Source organism: Hakea prostrata, chromosome 7 (assembly GCF_041222555.1).
Source record: "Hakea prostrata isolate BN-2017 chromosome 7, UWA_Hpros_2, whole genome shotgun sequence".
NCBI lineage: Eukaryota > Viridiplantae > Streptophyta > Magnoliopsida > Proteales > Proteaceae > Hakea > Hakea prostrata.
The window spans coordinates 25,845,070-25,870,444 of NC_142606.1; the positions used below are offsets into that span (position 1 = coordinate 25,845,070).

The following is a 25,375-nucleotide window of genomic DNA, read 5'->3' on the forward strand; positions in this document are numbered from 1 at the left end:
ACCATGAATGCAAAGATATTATATTTCAAGCATGCTGGTCTATTGGCTCAGTTCAGCCGGTCTATCTGAGTCTTTTCCAGAGTCAGATTTCCTAAAAGGACCCATGGTTCAGGTCACCTACGCCTCTGTCTGATGACCCAAGAAAAAAGATACAATAATCGGATAAGCTAAGAGTCGGAATCGTCTATCATGACTGGTAGAGGGGCCCATTCTAAGCATGGTCAAGGGGTGTGAGGGGAACACAATCTTTTACCCATTGAGATAATAAAAAGAAGATCCCAACTCGCAATCTAAAGTGTAATTTTCACAGCGAACCCTAAAAGATTCTCCTCATTATTGCTCAACTTTTATTGTTCTTCAAATCCTCCTAAATAAATAAAATCCACTTACAACCTGGCTGCCCATATATGGACTCCAACATCTCCAATCTGAAGCACTAAGTCATGAGAGGAGATATGATACCAGAGGTTGTTCTCAACTCTGGACATACAGTGCCCTTTATAGGCTTGGGGACAGCATGCGATCCCCTCCCGCCCCCCAACGTTCTAACTTCTACTTTCATTGATGCCATCGAGGCTGGTTACCGGCACTTTGATACTGCTTCTCTTTACAGAACAGAAGAGCCTCTCGGCAAAGCAATATCTCAAGCGCTTGAGCGAGGGCTGATCAAGAACCGCAGTGAGGTTTTCATTACTTCCAAGCTATGGGTCACCGACACTGAACATGATCTAGTCCTCCCGGCACTCCAGAAGACACTCCAGTTAATAACTGCATTAATGATGTTTTGGCACTTGCACTTAACTGAACTTACTAAAATTTATGCCATGTAGACCATAGTCTTGGAATTGAAGCACTTACATAGACTTTCTTTCATTTTGTAATAGGAACCTTGGGTTAGAATATGTGGATCTCTATCTGGTACATTGGCCGGTGAGGTTGAAACAAGGAGTCATGTTCCCTTTTCTGAAGGAGGACCACCTTACCTTTGATATGAAAGGGACATGGGATGCCATGGAAGATTGTTGCAGACTAGGCCTGGCAAAGTCTATTGGTGTGAGCAATTTTTCCTGCAAGAAGCTCTCCCAACTTCTAGCCCACGCCACCATCCCTCCCGCTGTGAATCAGGTGCCTTACTGATACCAAATTTTATAATTTTGACTGATGTTAGAACACTTGTAATGATGATGGGAACATTGATTGTATCAGGTGGAAACAAACCCTTCATGGCAGCAGAGAAAGCTGAGAGATTTTTGCAGTGAGAATGGGATCCATGTGAGTGGATGGTCGCCTTTGGGAGCATACGGAGAATATTGGGGTTCTTCTGCTGTCATGGAGAGTCCAATCATCAAGGAAATTGCCATAGCTAGGGAGAAGAGCCCTGCACAGGTACGAACGTGCAATCACTAAATTCTTTGTTGCGCGCTACTCTAAAATTTAGAAGAAAGCAACACATTGAAATTAAGATGGTCTTGGTAGTTTTAAATTACCATATTGTTTGATAGATGAACATTATTAACCATGTAAACAGATTGCATTGAGGTGGATTTACGAGCAAGGAGTAAGTCTAGTTGTCAAGAGTTTTAGCAAGGAGAGAATGAGAGAAAACCTTCAAATCTTCGATTGGAAACTTAGCAAGGAAGATCGAGACAAGATTAGCCAGATTCCGCAGAAGAAGGGTTTTTCAGGAGAGACATTTGTTTCACCATATGGGTCTTACAAGTCGCTGGAGGAACTTTGGGATGGTGAGGTGTAAGATGAACTTCTCTTCATTCTCTCTTCATTCCCATTCTGTGTACGTACCACAAGACTGAATTTGTAAACTCGTGAAATGTTTACGATTAACAGGCTTAATTATAAGCTTCTTCATTTCTTCCTCCCTACGCGGCGTTCTTTAATTTTCATCGTTTAGGCCCATGGGATGGTAGATGTTTATGATGTTTCTGTATACGTTTGCAAGAGTCGAATGAAAGCGCTCTGGTTCTAGTTACCCCATTTCTTCTTTGTGTGTAATAGAATATTTAGTCTGACAGTAGTTTGAGTAAACATATGGTACTATTGTTGTAACCTCAAAGGATTTCATTTTACTTGTAATAGGGTAACAGGAAACGCATTTCTGACATGACATACTAATTTACAAGGCAGCAAGTAGAGGTGCAAATATGGATTTGATCAGAAAACTATATTAGTGTAGGAAAATTTGCAAACTTGATCCGTGAAACAGTTCTAATGTTCAAGTTATGCTAACAAAAGCTCTACAGTGTTCATAATGAATTTTTTTTTACTTGGACTATCATTCAGGCAGGTCATGATGAAATTGTGTTGGGAAGTTGTAATTCAATCTTTTTATAAATGATTGAATTAGACATTGGTAATACAGTAATTTACAAAGATCCTAAGCTAAAACAGGAAGTCTTCGACTTTGGTGTTGAATCACCACCATTATAATGGAATAAATCATTAACTGAGTAGTGAAAGACCATAACGGATCTGTTATGGTTTGAATTTGATTTTTGAATTCAATTTTTGGATTCAAGTTTTTAATTTTGAATCCAAATTTGAATATTGTAAACGAATCTTGTACAACAGCATTGTTTATTTATAAATACATAAAACTTACCCATCAAGGTAAACAACCTACTTATCAAAATTAGAGTTTTTCTTTGCATTTTTTCATGGTATTAGAGCTAAGGTTTTGAGCCAATGGTGGGTTAGTTGAGCGGTTAAAAGCCCAGATTCCCATGAGGAGGTCTTGGATTTGCACCCATCTGGCGGCACCTATATTAGTAATATCTCCCCCTTCCCCCACTAATACAAACTCACCAGAGCTAAGGTTTTGAGACTTTTTTTTCCCCCAAAACACTACATTTTCAATGGCCACTGCTAACACTCCATTCCCCATTACCAATCTCTCCAACCTTGTTTATGTCAAGCTTGATGGAGCAAATTATCTCAATTTTTATTACCTGTGATCTTATGCATCATCTTGATGGCATTGAATCAATGCCAAATCAAATTGCCACTATTGGAGGAACTCAAACGCCAAATCCAACATTTCAAACCTGGAGAAAGAATGATCATTTTGTTCGAGCATGCATCAATGCCACCCTCACACCGTCTCTTTCTTCTCATATTCTTGGCCTTCAAACAACGAAAGATATATGGGAGTTTCTTGCACAACTTTTCCAACAACAGTCCACTGCTCGAAGGACTTATCCTCGCAGTGAATTGCAGATAATCAATAAAGGAACGAGCACAATTACAGACTATCTTCACAAAATTAAGTCCATCGCTAATTCCTTAGTGGCAATTAATGACAAGGTAAATGACTATGACTTGATAGCATATATATTAAATGGTCTTGGTTTGGATTATCTCACTTTCATCATCACTGTGGAAAATATTACCCCACCCGTTGCCTTTACCGACCTAAGGGCAAAACTACTTACTCATAAGCAATGGTTACGCCGTGGCTATGGGAACATCCAATAAATATTAATTGATTCCCATTCCCCTACTGCATTACTTGTTACAGATCAGCCTAAATTTAGTTGGTCTAATAATAGTATTAATTCCTATCCACCCAACAATTGAAACCCACCTAGATCGACTTCCTAAATTCATCAAATGGCCCTCCAAGATCTCAAAATTCCTAAAACCGACCAAACCAAAACACCTTTAATACTAATTCCTTAAAATGTCAAATATGTGCTAAACAATGCCATTCGGCCAATAGATGCTATTTTCGTTATGCCCAGAGCCGAAATAATCCTAATCCACCACCTCACATTCCTTATGCTAGTTTACATGTTACCCAAAATACCTAACACATTACACCACAAAATGATGCACAGTGAATACCGGTTCAGTGCTACCAACCATATGTCATTTGATCCAGCCACGCTACAATGATCTGCCACTTACAAAGGAGAAGACCAGGTTTCAGTTGGTGATAGTAAAAAACTCCCTATAACTCATATAGGCTCCTCAACTTTGAAAACAAATTCAAATCATTTATCTCTTAATGACATACTAATAGTTCCCCAATTGTCAAAGAATTTAATTTCCATTTCTCAACTTACATCTTACAATAATTGTTCTGTTGAATTTTTCCCATGGGGTTTCTGTGTTAAGGATTTGGAGTCAGGCATCACTCTACTGAAGGGTCCAGTCAAAGATAAATTGTATTCTTTCTCGGCCAATGTTGTGCCTCCTTTGGCTATTTATGGAAATAAAGCTCCTTCTGATATTTGGCATCGCCGACTTGGCCACCCTTCTTCTGTAGTACTTATTCATTTCATAAATAATGTCTTATTTAATTCCTTTGAAACATGTGGATCCAATAAAATTTGTGACGCTTACCAACTTGGCAAACATAAAAAATTACCCTTTTCTATTTCAGTTAGTAGAACTACTCAACCATTACAGCTTATTCATTGTGATTTGTGGGGTCCCATTAAAACTTTGCCAATTAGTGGATTCAATTCATATATTATTTTTATTGATGATTTCAGTCGATTTACTTGGTTTTATCCTCTGCAATTTAAATGTGATGCAATTCATTGTTTCAAGCATTTTAAGAATATGGCTGAAAACTTGCTTTCTACTTATATTAAATTTTTTTCAAAGTGATGGAGCCTTACAGTTAACAAGGGGAGCTTTCAAAAACTATCTTGATGAATGTGGCATTGTATCTAGGATTTCATGTCCTCATATTCCAGAACAAAATGGAGTTTCAGAAAGAAAACATAGACACATTACATAGATGGGTTTATCCCTTCCAAGCTCACATGCCCAAAGAATATTGGTTAAAAGCCTTTCTATCTGCTTGTCTATTTAAGAAACCGGTTACCTACACCGGTATTGCAAGGAAAATATCCTCATGAAGCACTGTTTGGCTTAAAACCAGATTATTGTTTATTGAGAGTTTTTGGCTGCCTTTGTTACCCCAATTTGACACCCTACAGAGAAGACAAATTATCACCAAAGTCCAAGGCTTGTGTCTTTCTTGGTTATAGTCTTTATCACAAGGGTTATAGATGCTTAGATAAGGACACTGGCAAGGTATATTTATCTAGAGATGTTATTTTTGAAGAAAAGGAATTTCCCTTTTCAAATCCCCCATCACACCAATCATCAAACAAATCACTAGTCGAACTTATTTCACTACCTGTTTTCATCCCACAAACCCCACCAAATGTGACTCCACTCACTTGACATTCTTCTTCACCTATTTCAAACAACCAACCATCACAAACATCCCCTACAACATCATCACTAGCCATATCAATGGCAGATCCAACCCAAGATATTAATCAATCCCCACCAACAATAGACCAACCACAGCCCCAACAATCTCATCCTATGATTACTAGGAGTAAAACTAATTCCGCCAAACCAGAAACCCCTTTCTCTTTACTCACTATTAGACCCCCAATACCTCAAACCTTTTTTACCACCATCTCCAACATCCCAACTAAACCTATCACCTACAAATCAGCCTCAAAAGACCCAAAGTGGATTGATGCAATGCAAAAAGAATACAAAGTCTTGATAGACAATATTAACCGTTGCACTCTCAAAGTCATGGCCAATACATCAACTTGATGTGAAAAATGTCTTCTTGAATGGCAACTTAGCGAGAGATGTTTACATGGAACAATCATAGGGGTTTGTTTCCACATCTAAACCAACACATGTTTGTCATCTACAAAAAGCAATTTATGGTCTCAAACAAGCTCCATGAGCTTGGTTTCACAGATTCAAAACATACCTACAAGGAGAAGGTTTCAAGAAAAGCATGGTAGATTCTTCCATGTTTACATGCAAAACCCATGGTACAATGGCTGTTATATGTAGATGATATAATACCGATGGAGCTAATGAAGTTGCAATTCAAGAGGTTATTCAAAGCCTAAGCAAAGAATTTGCAATGATAGATTTGGGACACTTGCATTACTTCTTGGTAATTGAGGCTAATCGAAGTTCAGATGGTCTTTTACTCACTCAAAGTAAATACTCCATCAATTTATTAATGTCTACAAGAATGGAGACTTCAACATGCACAACCTCAATTGCAGTTGGAACCAAGGTTTAAAGTATCCCACGATACCATACGATACTAACCGATACGTATTCATATTTGACCTAACCGATACGATACATCTCGATACGTGTCTCCATTGAATTACACTAAAATACATTAGTCAAAACGATACAATACTTGATACAAGACGATACGTCTGTCAAAATCACCTGACCGATACGATACTCGATACCAATACTTTAAACCTTGGTTGGAACAAAGTTATCATCAACAACAGGTTATCCCCTACCTGATCCAACACCATATAGACAATTAGTAGGAGCCTTACAATATCTGACGATCACTAGACCAGATATCTCCTATGTAGTTAATCAAGTGTGTCAGTTCATGCAATCTCCCACAGAAGATTATCCATAAGCAGCAAAACGTATTTTACGTTATGTCAAGCATACTATTGGTGCTGGTGTTCTCTTAAAACCAACCCAACTTTCTTTCATAGCTGCTTACATTGATGCAGATTGGGCAGGATGTCCAGACACACGCCGATCAACTAGTGGGTTTTGCACTTTTCTTGGGGATAATTTATTATCATGGTCTTCCAAAAAACAACCTACATTATCTAGATCAAGTACGGAAGCTGAGTACAAATCCCTTGTGTCATAGCATCTGAGTTACTATGGCTTTCTTATGTTCTACGTGATTTGCAAGTACAACTTCCAAGAGGAATGAAAATTTATTGTGATAATGTGTCTGCAACACAAATGGCTACAAATCTAGTGTTACATGCTCGCACAAAACATATAGAAGTGGACTATCATTTTGCCAAGGCTTGGTTCAGAACAACACCATAAAAGTGCACTTTGTTCGGTCAGATGATCAAATTGCAGATGTGTTTACTAAGGGCTTAACATCACAAGCTTTCTTCAAGCATAGAGACAAACTCTTGCACCTGCCAATGTAGAGTTTGAGGGGGGGGATGAAAGACCATAACGGATTTGTTATGGTTTGAATTTTATTTTTGAATTCAAGTTTTGGATTCAAGTTTTTAAATTTGAATTCAAATTTGAATATTGTAAACGAATCTTATACAACGGCCATGGTTATTTATAAATACATAAGACTTACCCATCAAGGTAAGCAACCTACTTATCAAAATTAGAGTTTTTCTTTGCATTCTTTCAAGTAGAGGTTGAATGATACTTATACTTATAGTGTTGCTTTTAAGGTAATTAATTGATATAATTATTGTCATGTAACACCAATTTTAATACAATCTATTATAAATGATTGAACTAGAATTTCGTAATACAATAATTTGCAAAGATCCTAAGCTAAAACATGAGTCCTCGACTTTGGTGTTGAATCACCACCATTATAATGGAATAAATAATAATTAATTGATTTTTAAGTAGAGGTTGAACGATACTTATAGTATTACTTTTAAGGTAATTAATTGATATAGTTACTGTCATGTAACACCAATTTTAGATGGCCACAAATAGAGGCGAAAATATGGATTTGATGAGAATAGGAAAGACACCATGCAAAACAATTGTTTTGTTCAAATTATGCAAACTAAAATGGTTCAATGTGCATAATGAATTATTTTAGTAAGGGATCGGTCTTATCGACCAAGTGAAGATGAGATTATGTTGCTAAAGTTTCAATCGATGAGCAAATTTATGTACGTATGAAATCTTAGGGCACAAAGTATGCATTTTCCACACTTAGAATGGGAGCTACCTTGGGGTTTCTGTTATATTTGCATGTTTTAGGATTTCTTTGGAATTTAGGAGATATTTTGGATTATCAAGTGCGACACATGCAATTTTACATGTAAATATGCCCATTTGATTTCTTAATTGTAAAAAAGACCCAATTTTAAGCATGACGGGCTAGATGTAGATCAAAATGCAAGCTTGGGCCAGATCAATCATTCCAAAGAAACTATTTACAATAAAGAGCTTAGGATTTTTTCCCCTGCGAAAAAAGGAATTCCAAGTTTTACATATGGGGGCCACAAGTAGGGGTATCAAGTAGTGCGATTTGGGTGGTTTCGGTTTGAGCTTAAAAGGTTTCAAGGTTGAAAAAAACCAAGCCCAAACACAACCCATTTGCAAAATAATATTTTAGATTTGGTTTTAGTTTGATATAGTTTGGGTTCGGGGTATAGCGGTTTGTGCTAATCAATGAACAACAAAAGTCTGTTCCATGGCTAACAATTTATTGATTTTCATCTTTCTTTTCTTTTTTCCTTCTCCACTTGAATTAGAATAGGGAATATTTGAGAGGTAATGGAAGAAGGAAATAAGAAACTAGATTGATGGAAACAACTATGCTGCTAAAAGAAGAAATTTAATCGATGGAACAAGAAGAGGGAAAAAAAATGTTAAGCTACTTAAAATATGAATTGTAGAGTTAAGTTAGAAAGATACTTCACTGACAAGCTGATTTGGGCCATTTGGTTTGGGCTAACGGGTGGCCCAAACAGCTCGAAACCATTCGAGTTTTTCCCCATCAACCTAAACACAGTCCATTAAGGTTTAGTCGGGCTAGTTCGGGCTATAACTGGCCGGTTTAGTCTAGTTTTAATTTGTTTGAGTTGCCAATTGACATGTTAGCCACAAAGTAATCAAAGATTAAGACTTCCTTCCAATTTTGCATATTATCCAAAGATTTACAAAATCATTTATTTTATTATATTTTACTTCTTTCCTAAATTGATTTTCTTTCTCTTTGCACTTTCTTTTTTCCTAATTATTCTTCTTTTTCCAATTTTTCTCAAAATTGACCATTTTCCATATTTACTAGTGATATGGAGGAAATATGATCGAACCTGGTTTGTACTCGGTTTGACCCTCAACCCCGGTCGAGACGGAGGGAATCGACTCGCTTCCGAGCGAGCCGGGTCCAGAAGATAGCTTGCTGAGGAAGAAAACTAAATCGGCAACAGGCACGCCCTAATCCGACTTATGGATTAGGTTAATTACCCTAATGATGGCAGACACAACTTGGCGGCTGTCACTTATCATTATTGAAGGGATAATCATTGAATAACCGTAAGGTTATCTCAGGAGTCCTCTACTCGTTCAAACTAGTAGAAGTCTATCGCTCAACAGATCTAACTGTTAGGATCCAACGACTATCCGCAAAAGGCTCAAATGCATCCAACGAAGAAGATTCGAAGGTACACTCTATATAAACCTTACTTACCTACGAGGTGATCCATATACACACTGGTAGACATAAACTCTCAGAGGCTTAGGATCTAGTTCACTTTCCCAGTTTTTTATTCCTTAGCTCTGTGCATCTAACAGAGCCGTTTGTGATTAAGTTCATCAACTGACTTAGCCTTCGGAGGTGGACTCCCGACCCCAGTGGTCGGGCCACATCTGATGCTTTCGTTTTGCAGGTCATCACAAGGAGATCTAAGGGCTGAGCAGATTTTGGACGCATCATTTGGCGCCGTCTGTGGGAAAGACTTATAAAGCTATGGTGACTAGATCAGCAGCAGCCGCGGTAGCCGCTGCACAACGTGATATTGGTGTTCAAATTCCTGGAGAGAATAATCCAGATATTCCCCAGGGAAGTCTACCACCTCTTGAGGTAGATGGTGGTCAAGGAGGACATGATCCTCCGGAGACATTCCAAGATCAATTGAATCAGCTAAAGATTCAACTTTTGGAGGTGAGTCAAGCACTCCGCATGCTAACCAGACGAGTGGTATTACCACAAGAACCTGATCATCGTGATTCAGGGAGGCGTGTATTGCCACGAATCAAAGATTGACTGAAGATCGGAATATCGGTCAGAACTTTCGTGAAGGTGACCGAGGGCCTAGGAGAATCGATGATCAACCTAGGCAGGACGATCGGTTTGATAGATCAGAGGAAAGTACGACCGATTCAAATACAAGGTTGGATACAGGAGTGAAGACTCACTCACCGACTGTTAGACGAACCGTTCGTGATGATCGAGCAGTTCGCGATGAGCGGAATGTTCGTGATGAACGGGCCGTTCATGATGATCGAATAGCGCATGATGATCGTGTTGTTCGAGGTAGTGATCGTAATGCAGAAGATCACTCGACTCATATTATTCAGGAATTGGCCAATATCAATAAAAAAAACTAGGACAATTGGCTAGAGGAAGGATAACTGATGATATTTATTCAGTTATTCGGAAAACCCCCTTTGCCGAGCCAATTGCAGGATATCAGTTTCCCCACAACTTCCGTTTGCCTACCTTTTCTACATTCGATGGCTCCGGAGAACCTACGGCCCACATCGGCTATTATCAGCAGACTATGGCAGGTTGTAGGTAATTCTGATGAAATTCTCTGCAGGGTTTTTGGTTCATCTTTAACCGGAGCAGCACAAAAGTGGTTTTCGAACATCCCATCTGGAAGGATCGTAAACTTTGATGAGTTGGCATGCAAATTCATAGGGCGATTCCAGAGTGGAATCCAAGTCAAGAAGACAAAAGAAACCTTGTTTACCATCAGACAAGGAAAGAGCGAATCGATCAGAGAGTATCTGAAAAGATTCAATAGAGTAACAATGGAGATAGAGAATTTGGATGAGCAAGTAGCTAAAACTGCTCTATTCACTGGACGCACTAACCAAAGACTCATGGAGCTATTACTACAGGATATGCCTACAACTTATGCTGAGCTGGTACAGAGATGCCAAAAGCAGGCTGAAGTCATGGAGATCTTAGATGCGCGCCAAGGAGACAACAAAGCCTCCACTAAAGAACAGAAGGCTCCTGAGTAAAAGCAGAAGCCAAAGCAGAATGTTCGAGATCGGGTTGGAAAGCCTCAGGCTTGGCGGCAGAGATCTCCCGGTAAAAGTGAGTATACTCCATTGAATGCTCCTCGGGCTGATATTCTGAACATAATTAAGAAGCAAAATATTTTGAAGTGGCCACCTAAAATTCTTTTGAAGCCTGGAGAGCAGCAGGATCGAGAAAAATATTGTCGTTTCCACAAGGATTATGGTCATTATACTAATGACTGTCGTCATTTAAAAGCAGATATTGAGAGATTAATATCTCAGGGACATTTGTCCAATTTTGTTAGCAGAAGAAGAGAGGAGCCACGTGAGGCTGCCCCTAAAAGGGATCGTTCGGTTAGTTCAAAACGACCGAAGGAGGCTCCGAAGTCTAAAAAAGGTAAGGAGGTGATTGATGCCACTCGGTCACCGATCCTTACAATTTTCGGAGGCTCAGAACCCGAATCACTCCGGAGGTTAAAGACAAAGTCTAAATTTGTTGGAACCGGAGAGACGCAGAAGCGGAAGAGGCCAAATAGTGAAGATTCCATCACCTTTGGCGAGGAGGATGAAAGAGGCGTTTGTCTACCTCATGATGATGCCATAATCATCAAGGTAGAGATTGCGCGCCGAGAGGTACATAGAGTTTTAGTTGATACAGGGTCTACAGCTGACCTAATTTCTTATGAAGTGTATCAAAAGTTGAAGGTGGATGAGGATTTGATGGAATCGTCATCCACGCATTTATATGGCTTTGCAGGATCGTCTGCAATAGCGGAAGGATCTGTCCAGTAGGATTTATCTATTGGAAGTTTTCCCAAGGAGACTACTGTCCGAATCAATTTTTTGGTGGTTCGGGAACTTCCAGCTTATAATGTTATCCTCGAACGGCCATCTTTGTCCAAGATAGGTGCTATTGTTTCAACGAAACACCTGAAGATAAAATTCCCGACTGACATGGGAATTGGTCAAGTTTCCTCTGATCAGAGGATCTCTCGGCAATGTTATGTTGCCTACTTGAAGGACAAGGAGGGCCCGAAGAAGGTGACGGCCCTACCTATAGAAGTTCGAGATGATCGGGAAGAAGCAGAAATGCAAAGGCCCGAGCCAGTAGAAAAGCTGTTGCAAATCCAGCTGTGTAACGAGGATGAGAAAAAGATTACTTATATTGGGTCTGAGCAGCTGGAGGAGTTCAAGGAGGAGTTGAAGTTTTTTCTTCAACAAAATAGTGATGTATTCGCATGGTCTGCCGAAGACATGCCAGGAATTGATCGGACTGTCGCAGAGCATAAACTCTGGATAGATCCAAAGGTGAAACCAGTTATCCAAAAAAGGAGAAATTTCTCCATTGAAAAATACGAGGCCGTTCGGGGCGAAGTCGAAAAACTGAAGAATTCTGGTTTCATAGAACCAATTGAATGCCCAACTTGGTTAGCCAACGTGGTAATGGTCAAGAAGGCGAATGGGAAGTGGAGGATGTGTACAGACTACACTGACCTCAAGAAGGCTTGCCCTAAAGATTGCTATCCGTTACCCCGGGTTGATCTCTTGATAGATGCGACTGCAGGATATGAAACTTTGAGTTTCATTGCCTACTCAGGGTATAATCAGATCCTTATGAATAAGGATGATGAAAAGTTTACGACTTTCATGACTGATCGTGAAAGCTTTTATTACAAAGTCATGCCATTTGGCCTGAAAAATGCAGGAGCTACATATCAGAGGGCCGTCAACAAGATTTGACTTAATCGGGAAGAATGTTGAAGCTTATGTTGACGACATGCTAGTAAAGAGCTTTACAAGAGCAAATCACATTGCAGATTTAACTGAGATATTTTCAGTGTTACGGAAATATCTGATGAAGCTGAATCAGGAGAAGTGTGCCTCCGGAGTCTCGTCAGGCAAATTTTTGGGCTTCATGGTGTCACAAAGGGGTATTGAGGCTAATCCAGCAAAAATACAGGCTCTAATTGACATGGAAGCTCCAAAAACTGTTCGAGATGTACAATGCTTAATGGGGAGAATTGCCGCTTTGAATCGTTTCATCTCAAAATCTGGAGAAAAGTGTCTACCATTTTTCAAGGCACTTAAAGATCTGAGGGGCAGCAAGGAAGCGAAATGGACTGAAGAGTGCCATAAGGCTTTCGAGGAATTGAAGGAAACACTGGGACAGCCACCACTTTTGTCCCGACCAGAGAAGGGGGAAATCTTACAGCTATATCTAGCGGCGTCCCTTTCAGCGGTTAGTGCAGTACTTGTTCGTGAGAAAGATAAGAAACAGTGGCCAATTTACTATGTGAGTCACGTGTTACTTGATGCGGAGACACAATATTCGCAGATCGAGAAGCAGGCTTTAGCTCTCATGACGGCAGCCAGGAAGCTACGGCCATACTTTCAGGCTCATCCAATAGAGGTATTTACGACTTTCCCTCTTAGTAAAGTTCTTAATAAACCTGATTTGTCTGGAAGGATGATGGCCTGGTCGATCGAACTCAGTGAGTTCCAAGTGAGCTTTAAGCCCAGAACGACAATCAAAGCTCAGGCGTTAGCTGATTTTGTAGTAGAAACTACTGCACCAGTGGAGACCACTACTGAAGATTCCATTATACCAACCATTTGGGAGGTATATGTGGATGGCTCGAGTAATAAGGATGGAGCAGGAGTTGGAATTCTATTGAAAAGTCCAGCAGGATTTATCATTCGATATGTATTGAGATTTGCATTCGAAGCTAGTAATATCGAGGCAGAATATGAAGCCCTGATAGCTGGACTTAGGTTGTCAAAAGCATTGGCAATTGCAGATGTTACTATTTATAGTGACTCTCAACTTATTGTCAACCAAGTCCAGGGGGAGTATGGTATTAAAGAGCCTCGCTTGCAGAAGTATCAAGAGATTGTGCAGGCACTTTAAAAAGAATTCAGGAGTTTGAAGGTATGTCAAATTTCGAGGACAGAAAACACAGTGGCAGATGAGCTATCCCAATTAGCCAATGCCAAAGAAAAAAATCTAGACCCTTCGGTCTACATTGAAGAGATAACATTTCCAAGTTATCATGAGAAAGAAATTTCTTATATTGAAGCAGAGTGTTGCTAGATGGATCGGATAGTTGAATATCTAAGAGATGATAAACTACCAAAAGATCTGAAAGAGGCAAGACTGATCAAGATACGATCAACGAGATTTATCATGCAGAATGGAAGGTTATACAAAAGATCTTATTCCGGACCCCTTATGAGATGTCTAGGTCCCGAAGGAGCGGACTCGGCCTTGGCTGAGGTCCATGAAGGAATTTGTGGAGCTCACATGGGTGGACGAGCCCTGGCACACAAGATTCTGAGACTTGGGTTATATTGGCCTAAGATCCAAGAGGTTGCTATGGAGTATGTTCGTCGATGTAGCAATTGTCAAATTCATGCTACAGTATCAAAGCGCCCAGCGGAAACCATGACCTCGATTCTAGATCCCATCCCCTTCGTGATATGGGGAATTGGTATCATGGGCAAATTCACCAAGGCATCAGGCGGACAGGAATATCTGATAGTAGCAATTGATTACTTCACGAAATGGGTTGAAGCTAGTGCCCTGGCAACAATCACTGAGAAAAAAGTGGAGAAATTTGTGCTTGAGTCAATCATATATTGCTTTGGGATTCCAAAGATTATCATCACTGACCATGGCACCCAGTTTGACTGTCCACAATTTGAGAAATTTTGTGGAACATACATGATCGAGCATCGTATGTCCTCAGTGGCATACCCTCAGAGCAATGGACAGGTAGAAGTTACTAACCGAACGCTGCTTGAGGGGATAAAGAGAAGACTTGAGGCTGACAAGGCCTTATGGGTCGAAGAACTACATAATGTACTGTGGGCTTATCGAACTACGGTTCGAACACCCACAGGAGAAACTCCATTCAGGTTAGCATATGGGTCCGAAGCATTGGCACCTGTGGAGATAATGGCGGGAACATTAAGGGACAGAAAGTTCGAAGAAAAAGCGAACAAGCAAGGACTGCTTGATAGTCTTGATTTGTTGGACGAAGTTCGGGCAAAGGCAATAGCACGAACTCAACATTATCAAAGAAGGATAGCGTCACATTATAATACCCGAGTAAAGAATCGTCGGTACTTGGCAGGAGACTTGGTGTTGAGAAATACCTTAGCTTCAGATCCACGCCACCGAAGAAAACTGGACCCTTCCTGGGAAGGACCTTATATGGTTGTAAAACCAGTCGGTTCAGGAGCTTACAAGTTGAAGAACATCAACACCCAGAAAGAGTTGGATCGTTCGTGGAATGCCAGGCATCTCAAATTTTTTTTATCCTTGATGATGATTTCAATTTTGTTCGTGATGTAACCAATTTCAACTCAATCAATGCAATTATTGGTTTTCAACAAATTACCTTTTGATTGGGGGGCATCATACACCACATTCAAGAACAAGATCCAACTACAAGGCATCGGATGAAAATCCGTGTGGGTCCTTCAACACTTATTGAATTTTTTGGAAATTTCTTAAGTCAATGCATCGGATGAAAATCCGAGTGAGTTCCTTCCGCAAGGCATCGGTTTGAAACCCGAGTAAGTTCCTTCAAGACTTATTGAATTTTTGAAATATCCTTAAGTAAAGGCATCGGTTTAAAACCCGAGTGAGTTCCTTCTCAGACTTATTGTATTTCTCCGGAAATCCTTAAGTAAAGGCATCGGTTTAAAACCCGAGTGAGTTCCTTCTACAAGGCATCGGTTTAAAACCCGAGTGAGTTCCTTCTTAGACTTATTGTATTTCTCTGGAAATCCTTAAGTAAAGGCATCGGTTTAAAACCCGAATGAGTTCCTTCTCAGACTTATTGTATTTCTTCGGAAATCCTTAAGTAAAGGCATCGGTTTAAAACCCGAGTGAGTTCCTTCTCAGACTTATTGTATTTCTCAGAAAATCTTTAAGTAAAGGCATTGTGACTAGCAAAGTTCAAGATGAAGTTATTTCTTCAAAAGACCGAAAGAGGCCAACCTTTATATCAAACATACACATGAGATTACAAGAGTTGGGATACAATCTTCGGTCAAAAAAAAAAGTCATCACCGGTGATCATTAAGAAATCATACAAGATCAGCACAGCTTTGCCAGAACAAACACAAGAGTCAAGCAGCAGTATGGATTCAATAAAAAGAAGAGGAGAAACGGGGATTACAAAAGCATTTCAGTATGTACAAAATCCTTTGCAATTTCATACTCTTTGTCCAGCTTGTCCAGAAGAAGTATGGTCCTCGACAAACTTGCATTCAAGGCGAGCTCTTCATAATTGAATCCTTCCAGGGGAGAATAAACAGAAGAATCCTCAAGATAATGCATAATATCCGGATCAGAAGGTGGAGGATCAGTCTTATTTTTGGTCCAGTCAGGAGAAGGAAGACCCAGGTTGGTAAACATTTCAGGATGGCAAGCAATGTTGTAGGGAGTCGTATCAAAATGAGGATCTTTCCTTAGTATTGCTTCTCACCATCCCAGTACGCCTGCAAGTTATAAGCATTCAGCATGTCAACAAAGGGCTTACTGTGTAAATACTTGAAGATGCAGGCTCTGCGAATGTTAGTTGGAAGGGATTCGAGCAAAGGAATGACAGCTTACCTTTGAGGTAACGCTTCAGATCCCTTGGCTCCTGACTTTCCAACTTCTCGCTCCAGTTGCCGGATCTTCTCCCTGGCATCATCCAAGTCTGAACGGAGACGCTCGATCACCGAATTCTTTTCTTCTGCAACCTCCCAAGCCAATTTCCTAAGACGAGCAATCTCAGCATTTTTGGCTTTAGAGTCTTCCCGAAGCCTAGAAACTTCATTACTCAGCTTACTGAGTTTAGAGGCTGCTTCCACTTGGTTGTGGAAGTTCCCAGTAAGACTCCTGCAATCAACTTCCGAGTTAGTTTGGAGCAAAAGAGTAATCTTCATCATCAAAAGAAAACTGAAGAAAAACTTACATCACCAATGACTTCATAAAGTCATCATCTGGAAGTTTGGAAAGAACTCGTTTGACACTAATTCAAACCTCCTCGAAGGATGAGAAGGATGAGCTACATCAAGAGAAGGGTGAGTTGCATCCTCCACCAACTGACGACGCTTCCTAGTGGCAAAATCCTCCGGCTCCAAAGAAGGAGAGGCAGAGGATGCCAAACAAGCTCTAGAGTTGGAAATAGAAGCAGCACCTGCTGGAGCTACGCCTCCTTCAGATGCCAACATAGTTGCCTCTGATGTCCGAAGAGTCTCCTTCGACGATCCCCGAATGATCTCTTCGGCAGGGGCATCAGCAACACCATCAGCAACGGAGTGATCAAGATCTTCCTGGGAAGAACGAGCGATCTCTTCAGGTAGAGGAAGTGTAGGAGTGGCATCAGTAGAAACTGTGGGAATCTGACTTGAAGATTCACCAACAGCAGTCACCTTACGCTTAGAGGATTCACTAGATGAAACCACCTCGCTGGCCCCAACCGCCGCCGATACTGGAACGATTTTCTTACAAGATTTCACCCTAATAAAGTGCAGATCGATTCTGGGAGCCACTATGTACACAGAAAAAGCCATATCAGTACAAAAAACCAATAACACAATAAAGAAAGGAAAACCCTAGTTCTCTGTCAGATATGAACTACTCAGAATACCCATTAAGTAAACCCCAAGTATTACTACTGTGGAGTTTACTCAGGGGGAAGGAGAAGAGATTGGTGATAGCAAAAAGCTCACTTGTTCAGAGGCTGATAGGAACTATTGTTGGAGTGCGAGGAATACGGATGCAGAAGACGGAATGTCATTTTTGCAAATCTAACTTGCAGATAGCAGGATAGATGGAGAGTACCCTCGAAGGATTTAAATAGCCTCAGGTATTAAGACGACGTTTGAGAGCCAAAGGCAACCAATGGCCCAGATCGAATAAACGCTTCGAAATCTTCAACAAGCAAGATCAACTGTCAAAGGAAGGCCACGTGGAAATAGGCACCTAATATGAGAATACCTTCAATCGTCGCACCACCATTTAAATAATGGTTGTATTACCAATTCATTGAAAACAGTGAATGGTGTACCAAGGCAAGAAAACGTTTGGACTTCGCAGCAAATGAAGGGAAACGTGTGGACTTTGCAATAAATGAAGGAGTAAGGAAGAATAAAGGTTAAGGCATCTTTCCCAAACATCTCTTCATGATATCTTTACAAGATTATCATTCGTCGAGGTATATGAAGTTAAGTGATAAGTTTTATCATTTATATTTTGATTTTCAAGACAAGCTTTCGATAGGAGATGAGGAAATATTAAGGCAAACATGGAAGAAGTATCTATTCATTAATGAGGAGGATCAATCTTTAAAAAAAAAAAAAAAAAGAGGTAACTCCCTAAGCTCCTTCCTCATTGTTGCTCGAAGAGTCTTGCACAGGAGAGCCCTTCTCAAGTCGTCATTCTTAGGGTCCTATGAAGAGCCTTCCTCAGGATTGTCATTATCAGGATCCTCTTCAACGGCAGCCTATGACTTTTCCTCTTGGAGGGGCAGTTCGTTAGCAAGATATTCCTCATATTTGGGTCAGCTGGAAAAGGATCATCCTCTTACCGAGCCCAGTCAGGGAGATCCATTTTTAACTTCCTGGAGACCTCTCTGTGACACACCTCACGAAAGGGAGTTGTATCGAAGGAAGGGATAGATTCAAGAATCTTTTCCCAAACGTCATTCTGCCTCAAGCGGTAAGCTTGGATGTTGAAGGCACCCAGCAGGTTGGAGAAAGGTACGCTGTTCAGGTACTTCCGAACACAATCCTTTCGAAGCTCCGGCTTGATATGCTCGGGTTTGCTAGGAACTGCCATCTTAAGAATATTTTCGTTCTCCACGCACTTAAGCTCAAGTCTCTCACCGAACAATGTGGCAGCTGCTTTCTGCTTCTTAGCCTCGCGCTCGGCAACAACAGCGCGAGCCTTTGAAGAGTCGAGGGCCTTTTTTAAGGAGTTCATCTCCTTGTCATGCTTTATCTACAGCTCCTTGGTAGCTGCCATCAGCCGGTCTATCTCAGAATTGGCCTTGGCCAAATTCTCTTCACAGGTCTGCAGCAAGGAGCCGTTGCGATCAACCCGGCTCAATGCTTCGATGTGCTGATAAAAACTCAACACAACATTCCTAAGGAAGAGGAGATTATCAGAAGAAGTCATAAAAAATTATGAAAAACATTCAATGAAAAATCAGGAAGGTCGATACCTTGTGGACTAACTAACAAGGGCATCATCGTTCAAGGCTTCAAAATCTTGACGATCGGAGGGCAGAAGACTAAGGGAGCTCCATTGTGCAGCTTTCTTAGGGTCTTGTGTCACCTTATCAGTCTGCTTTAATGTCCATTGAGGTATGAAGACCTCCTCACAATCTTCGGTATTTTTGGATTTTTTTGTGGGAGGAACCATCAACTGTATCGTGCTTCCTTTTGGTTAGAGCGGAGGAGGAGATATTTGACCTCTCCACCATTGGCTTATTCCCTTTACCCGAAGCGTCAACCACGATCTTGATGTTCCTGATACCCTTGTAAGAAGGGTCGGGAGAGGGAACAGAAGCCTCTTGATCAGCAATTAGGGCTCGGGGCGACCGTTGCTCAACTGTCACAACGGCCCTAGCAGCCTTCGCCCGAAGGTTCTCAAGGTTCATTCTTGGAGGCACTACAAAGAAGAACAAGAATCAGAATTACGAAAAGACATATCACTCTTGTAAATTTGAAGGATGATGGTTAAGAAGCTCACAATGAGCCAAGCCCCAATACTGAAGGATGGAGTTGTACTCCACCTCAAGACCATGTATCTCCTGATACCATGGAATGGATTTGATCGTCTTGACAGCCGTCTCGTCTTCTTTGGATAAAGGAAGGACCCGGTTACTTTCAGAGTATGAAGTATATTGTTTCCAGAAGATCGGGAAGTTGAGATCTGATTGAGGCGCATGACAGAAAAAGTATCGTTCGCGCCATCCTTTGTGATTGGAAGGGCAAGTTCCTTTGGCAAGAATGTTGCCCCTCCAGTCAAGCTCAGTCTTATTACGCTTGGAGAGTACAACCCAGCCGGGAGGATGGGAGATAGAAAGTAGATGAAAGTGCACAAAAAGAGCAAGAGATGGCGTAACGCCAAGTTCAAAACACAAACCCAAGAAGCCGACGATGAGACGCCAGCTATTGGAAATGAGCATTCCAGGGCAAATGTCCCAGTGATTCAGAATGGCTGAGAACAAAGGATTGAAAAAAGGAAAGCGAACCTCGCTTTCCAGTGCATCTATGTATAGGGAAAACTCACTCGGAAGGGTTGAATCAACCCTCTCATCAGGATTGGGAGCCCTAATATGATAAGAAGGAAAACCAAAACCCTGGATTGCCAAAAGAAGGGTTTCCTCCTTGTAAGAGGAGGGAACAGAACCAGGTCCGCCATTAGACCTGGAAGTTTGTTTTGACTGCCTAGAAGACTCGGCAGTCACCCTAGGAGTCTTGGAAGATCCAGACTCAAGAAAGGTAGAAGGAGTTTCGGCCTTTCTTTCTAAACTTTTATGGGAAACTTCAGCAAATTCACACCAGAGGGCAGTTAGAGTTTTATTATACTATCCGACTGCTCGGAAGGAAGGGAAGCAAAAGCTTCGTTACCACTACTATTACTGACACTGGGTACCAGGGAAGAAGAAACCCTATTATCCTCCATTACTAGTTTCAGTAAGGTACAAAAAAAAAACTGGAGACAGGAAGTTTAACTTTGCAAAAGGATCAGTAAACTTACTGATTCAGTGAAGCAAAGGCTTGAGAGCGAGAAGGCGCGAAGCAGACGATAAAGTTTCAAATCCAGACAAGAAGAATGAAACCTACGAAGACAACGAACCGCTTTTAAGCACCCGCACGAGTGTTCGAGGACCTGAATGATCGAGATTGATTTAGCATCAACGGTCGAGATTTGAAGACGTTTTGAAAGTTTGAACTCACGAATCCAAAACAGGCATTCGGAAACCGTCGCTTGGGTTACGTGAGCCATGATAGATCGATTGCAAAGAGACGCATGGCATTGCCCTCACAACGCTCGAGGAAAATTGACCACCGCATTAAATGTGATATGACATTTAGTGGGATATGCAGAGACTATTGCCTGACGAAGAACCCAATTAAAAACCAAGCCCTCAGGATCGACCGAATGCTTGGTCTGGGGGGCTTGTGATACGGAGGAAATATGATCGAACCTGGTTTGTACTCGGTTTGACCCTCGACCCCGGTCGAGACGGAGGGAATCGACTCGCTTCCGAGCGAGCCGGGTCCGGAAGATAGCTTGCTGAGGAAGAAAATTAAATCGGCAGCAGGCATGCCCTAATCCGACTTATGGATTAGGTTAATTACCCTAATGATGGCAGACACAACTTGGTGGATGTCACATATCATTATTGAAGGGATAATCATTGAATAACCGTAAGGTTATCTCGGGGAGTCCTCTACTCGTTCAAACTAGTAGAAGTCTATCGCTCAACGGATCTAACTGTTAGGATCCAACGACTATCCGAAGAAGGCTCAAATGCATCCAACGAAGAAGATTCGAAGGTACACTCTATATAAACCTTACTTACCTACGAGGTGAGGAGGACTCGGGATCCATATACACACTGGTAGACGTAAACTCTCAGAGGCTTAGGATCTAGTTCACTTTCCCAGTTTTTCATTCCTTAGCTATGTGCGTCTAACAGAGCCATTTGTGATTAAGTTCATCAACTGACTTAGCCTTCGGAGGTGGACTCCCGACCCCAGCGGTTTGGCCACATCTGACGCTTTCGTTTTGCAGGTCATCACAAGGAGATCTAAGGGCTGAGCAGATTTTGGACACATCAACTCGTAATTATTATTATTTTTCTTTCCATTATAATTTTTTCCACCCAACTAATATTTTACCATGAGCTGCCCAAATTACCCTTAAGTCTTTTATATAAAAACTTGTGAGAAGCTCTTAAGAATTCCTTCAATCTCTTGGCAATTCTAGGGCCGACAACATCTTGTCTTTTGCAGCTCTCGGTTCTCTTATCATTCATCGGTTCCATTGTTTTGTTTTGAAAGGTTGGAGAGTAGTTTAGGTAGTTCATGGTAGAATATTAATTGAGCGGGAAAAATTATCACAAAATTTGGGATTTTTTTTGGGTACAAAGACACTTTTTATATATAGGGAAATGGAATGGAGATATTACATATGCCGCCAACAAAAGTTGAAGCTACAATGTCTCCATTGAGAAGTGAGATTCTCAACCATTCCACTAACCTTCCATTGGGCTGTGTTTGTATGCTAGAATAAAGGTGGGGTGAATTTTTTTTAAAAAAAGCAATCTTTTCGATTAAATTCCAAAAGCGTGGTTTGTTTATTTGATGGGGATGGGAAAGCTGAATGTGAGCTTCTTTAATTTAAAGAAGCTTGTCTGATAGGTGGCATGCTAACTTTTCCACCCCATGCCTTTTCAAAATCCCACAAAATGTGGGATTTTGTGGAAAATAAAAAAAAATGGGACCTACATTTAACACTTTTCCACAAAATCCCTTCCTTTCCTTTCTTTCTCCATCACCCCATTACACATGAGGCTCACATGTTTTTTTTTTCCCACCCATTTTTTCCCACCCCACATTTGCAAACAAATGCAACCTTGGGATTTGGTAATTATTTTCAAAAATAGAATCCTTTTGAGTATAACTTTTTTAAAAATATCTTGTTGGGTAAATCTTTTTTAAAATCTAACCATTTGGGAAATTTCCCCTTTTCTTATATTATTATTATTTGCACTTCCCCAACTAATCCTCTATAAATACTCTACAAAACTTAGACTTAGTTTACAATTTTCCTTCTCCTTAGTTTTGTTTAAGTCTTCTCTTTCTTTGCATACTTTGTGCATTTCAATGTTTAGGTTTTGTTTACCCAAAAGGAATAAAAAAGGATTTTGCTTGGGAGCAGCATAATTAATGCGCTACTCAGTGTAGCTGACGGGCCAGATTCACTGCTCAGTCCAGATTTAAATCTAGATTGTTTAATTGCTCAAACTCACTTAAATACGAACACTTTGCATGCAGGTTAATTAAATGGTCCATATTTAAATCTGAATTGAGTAGTGAATTTGGGCCGTCGACTACACCAAGCAGCACATTAATTACGTTGCTCCGAAGCAAAATCCAAAATTTTTATTATTTTATTTTTAGGCTTTCATTTTACATGCAATGCAGTTAGCTCTTTTTAGTTGTTTCTTCCTTCTTTTTATGCAACTGTAATCTTAATTTTTATCAATGCAATCCAAGTTTTTTTCCATCTCAAGTTTCTTCGAGAGATTTGTTTTTTGTTGGGTCTAGCAATTTCAAATTTGGTTTGGTCTAATTCTGGTTGTTAGGGTCGGTTGAATCTCAAATTGACTAGTTGTTCTCGATATTACAGTATTTCAATGCAAGTAAGTAGTATTTGTCAATAGTTCTCTTCCCCTCCATTCCTGCTTTTGTCTACCATTCCTATTCTTAATTTAGGTTACTCTTCAAAAATTTATTATTGTTTCCCTTTCTGCCCTAGGTCTTTGATCAAAGATGCCTAGTCATGCCTTTCTTTGGTTAAGGTACAATTTTTATTTATTGTTATGTTTACTTATTATTATATTATTTCTTTTCCACATTTTTATTTCTCTTCCTCCAATTAGTGGACTATAAGCTACGGCAAAAGGTCTACACTCAAATGCATTTTAGCTACACTCCTCTTCCCTCGATCTTGAACTGACATTCGGGTCACTCCCTCTTTTATTTATTATATTATTTCTTGTTTATTGTGATCAATTTTTATCCATGTCTTTACTTACTTATGTATGAATGATGAATGGTTAGGTTTTTATTTTTATTCAGGATTTTTAATTTTGTTAGTTGCTTGTGTTATGGCGGTTAGTTTCATTAATTAAATTCCTTGTATCGAGTTAGTTGAGATCGATCGATGAGCTACGGGGTAGAACCTATCCTTTAAAGTTTTGGCGCCGTTGTCGGGGTGTTATCCATTTTATTTTTCTCATTCTTAGGTAAATCGAATTGTTCTTTAAAAAAAATTCAAATGTCCTCACCTTGCTTATGATTTTCTACTTTGAAAAGAAGTAAAAGAGTGTTCACACTTCCCAAAAAGTCCTATTAACATGTTGGTTCAAAGTTAGAAATAACCTTAGAGGTTCTATATCGATAAGGAAAACAAAGACTAAGTTGTAGAGGGTGGTTGGTTGGAGTGGTTGCTTGGGAAAACCAAAGCAGGTGACCAAAGCAAGGCTGGTTGCCCGAGGTGACCTAGCCAATCAACCGACCTCACGAGTACTATGAAATCCAACCCTAACCTTAACCCGAAAACCCTATTGTTTGTAGGTCTGAAGACCGAAGTGAAGGAAGAAGGCAACTATGGGCCATCTTAGTAGAAGACATGGTGTTTGACCTAGAACCCATTAAAATTGATGGTGTTCCATACTTGGAAACTTTTGCAAAGTTGGAGAAGAAACTGCACCTTGATGAAGAAGAGCTTGGTTGATGGACCTAAAGCCTAGTTGGACATGGTTTGAAGGCATTCCTCTATGCTAGGTGAGCTATTTGTTGAGTTGGGAGAAGCCCATTTGAATTTGATGAGGATTGGACCTTTATTTCCACGACTTAGGCTCTTTGTCAACTTTGGGTCGGTTGGTGTGTCGATTGGGCTAGTCGACCAACCAATCAATCCATAGTGACAGAATCTAGATAAGATCTTCTGTTTAGGGTTTTGATGCTCTATTTAATAAGGACTACGTGATTTTCAGCCACTTTAGTTTCTAAAAGCTCTGATGAACGTGGGAAGCCTCTCTCAAAGCCTCTCCTTGGTGTTGTTGAAGAACTCTTGCAATTTCTCAAGTTCTTCATTGATTGCTCTTCAATTTAGGTATTGTACTCTCTCATCTACTCTTTCGATTTACTCTTACTATGATCTACTCTCATATTTGTGATTGTAAAGAATGGTTATGCATCCTTGAAAACACCTCTTCTTCAATCTCTACAGTTGTGAATGAATCTCCATTCTTTTCAATGTTTCTATGATCTCTACAATTGATTATACAAGGGATCATTGATATCTTCATGAATGTATGACTAATCTTATTGTTTTGATTTCTCTAGCATGTTAGATCCATTCTCATGTTAGTTCCTATCCTTGATCTATTGTTGATATTCATCTAGATTGAATCCTTATTCTCTCTAGCTTCTCCATTGAGTCTATGAACTATATGCTATGAAAACCTTTATTTGATCAATTTAGAAAGTCATGATTTTGATCATTCTTGGTGTCTAATCTATGCTAGTTAGTCTGAGATTGCTGTTCCTAATATTCCTTTGAATTTTAGGAGTGTTTTGAATCTTGGAAGATGAGTTTCGGATCAAAATCTAATTTCTGTTGCATACTGTTCACTGGGTCAATTGGACCAAGCTGCCCATCAAGTTGCCAATCTGACTGTAATGGATTTCTTCGTCCGATTTAATTCGTTTGACCTATAATCTTCTAGGGATTATTTCTACTGATGTATTT

At 40.2% G+C, this 25,375-nt stretch overlaps 1 protein-coding gene across 1 annotated transcript; it reads left to right on the forward strand.

The window, feature by feature from the left end:
* The first annotated feature begins 420 nt into the window (after window positions 1-420).
* On the forward strand, window positions 421-2,239 carry LOC149010821 (rhazimal reductase 1-like). The gene is made up of 4 exons (XM_089161836.1): window positions 421-760; window positions 885-1,125; window positions 1,207-1,386; window positions 1,529-2,239. The coding sequence occupies exons 1-4, from the start codon at window positions 444-446 to the stop codon at window positions 1,751-1,753; spliced, it is 963 nt and encodes a 320-aa protein (XP_089017962.1). The 5' UTR covers window positions 421-443; the 3' UTR covers window positions 1,754-2,239.
* Window positions 2,240-25,375: the final 23,136 nt, after the last annotated feature.

Excerpts from the sequence above, each read along its gene's own strand:
- LOC149010821 (XM_089161836.1), top strand. The coding sequence starts at position 444 with ATGAGAGGAGATATGATACCAGAGGTTGTTCTCAACTCTGGACATACA. Across the intron at positions 761-884 it reads GCACTCCAGAAGACACTCCA|GAACCTTGGGTTAGAATATG; the intron begins GTTAATAACTGC and ends ATTTTGTAATAG. Across the intron at positions 1,126-1,206 it reads TCCCTCCCGCTGTGAATCAG|GTGGAAACAAACCCTTCATG; the intron begins GTGCCTTACTGA and ends TGATTGTATCAG.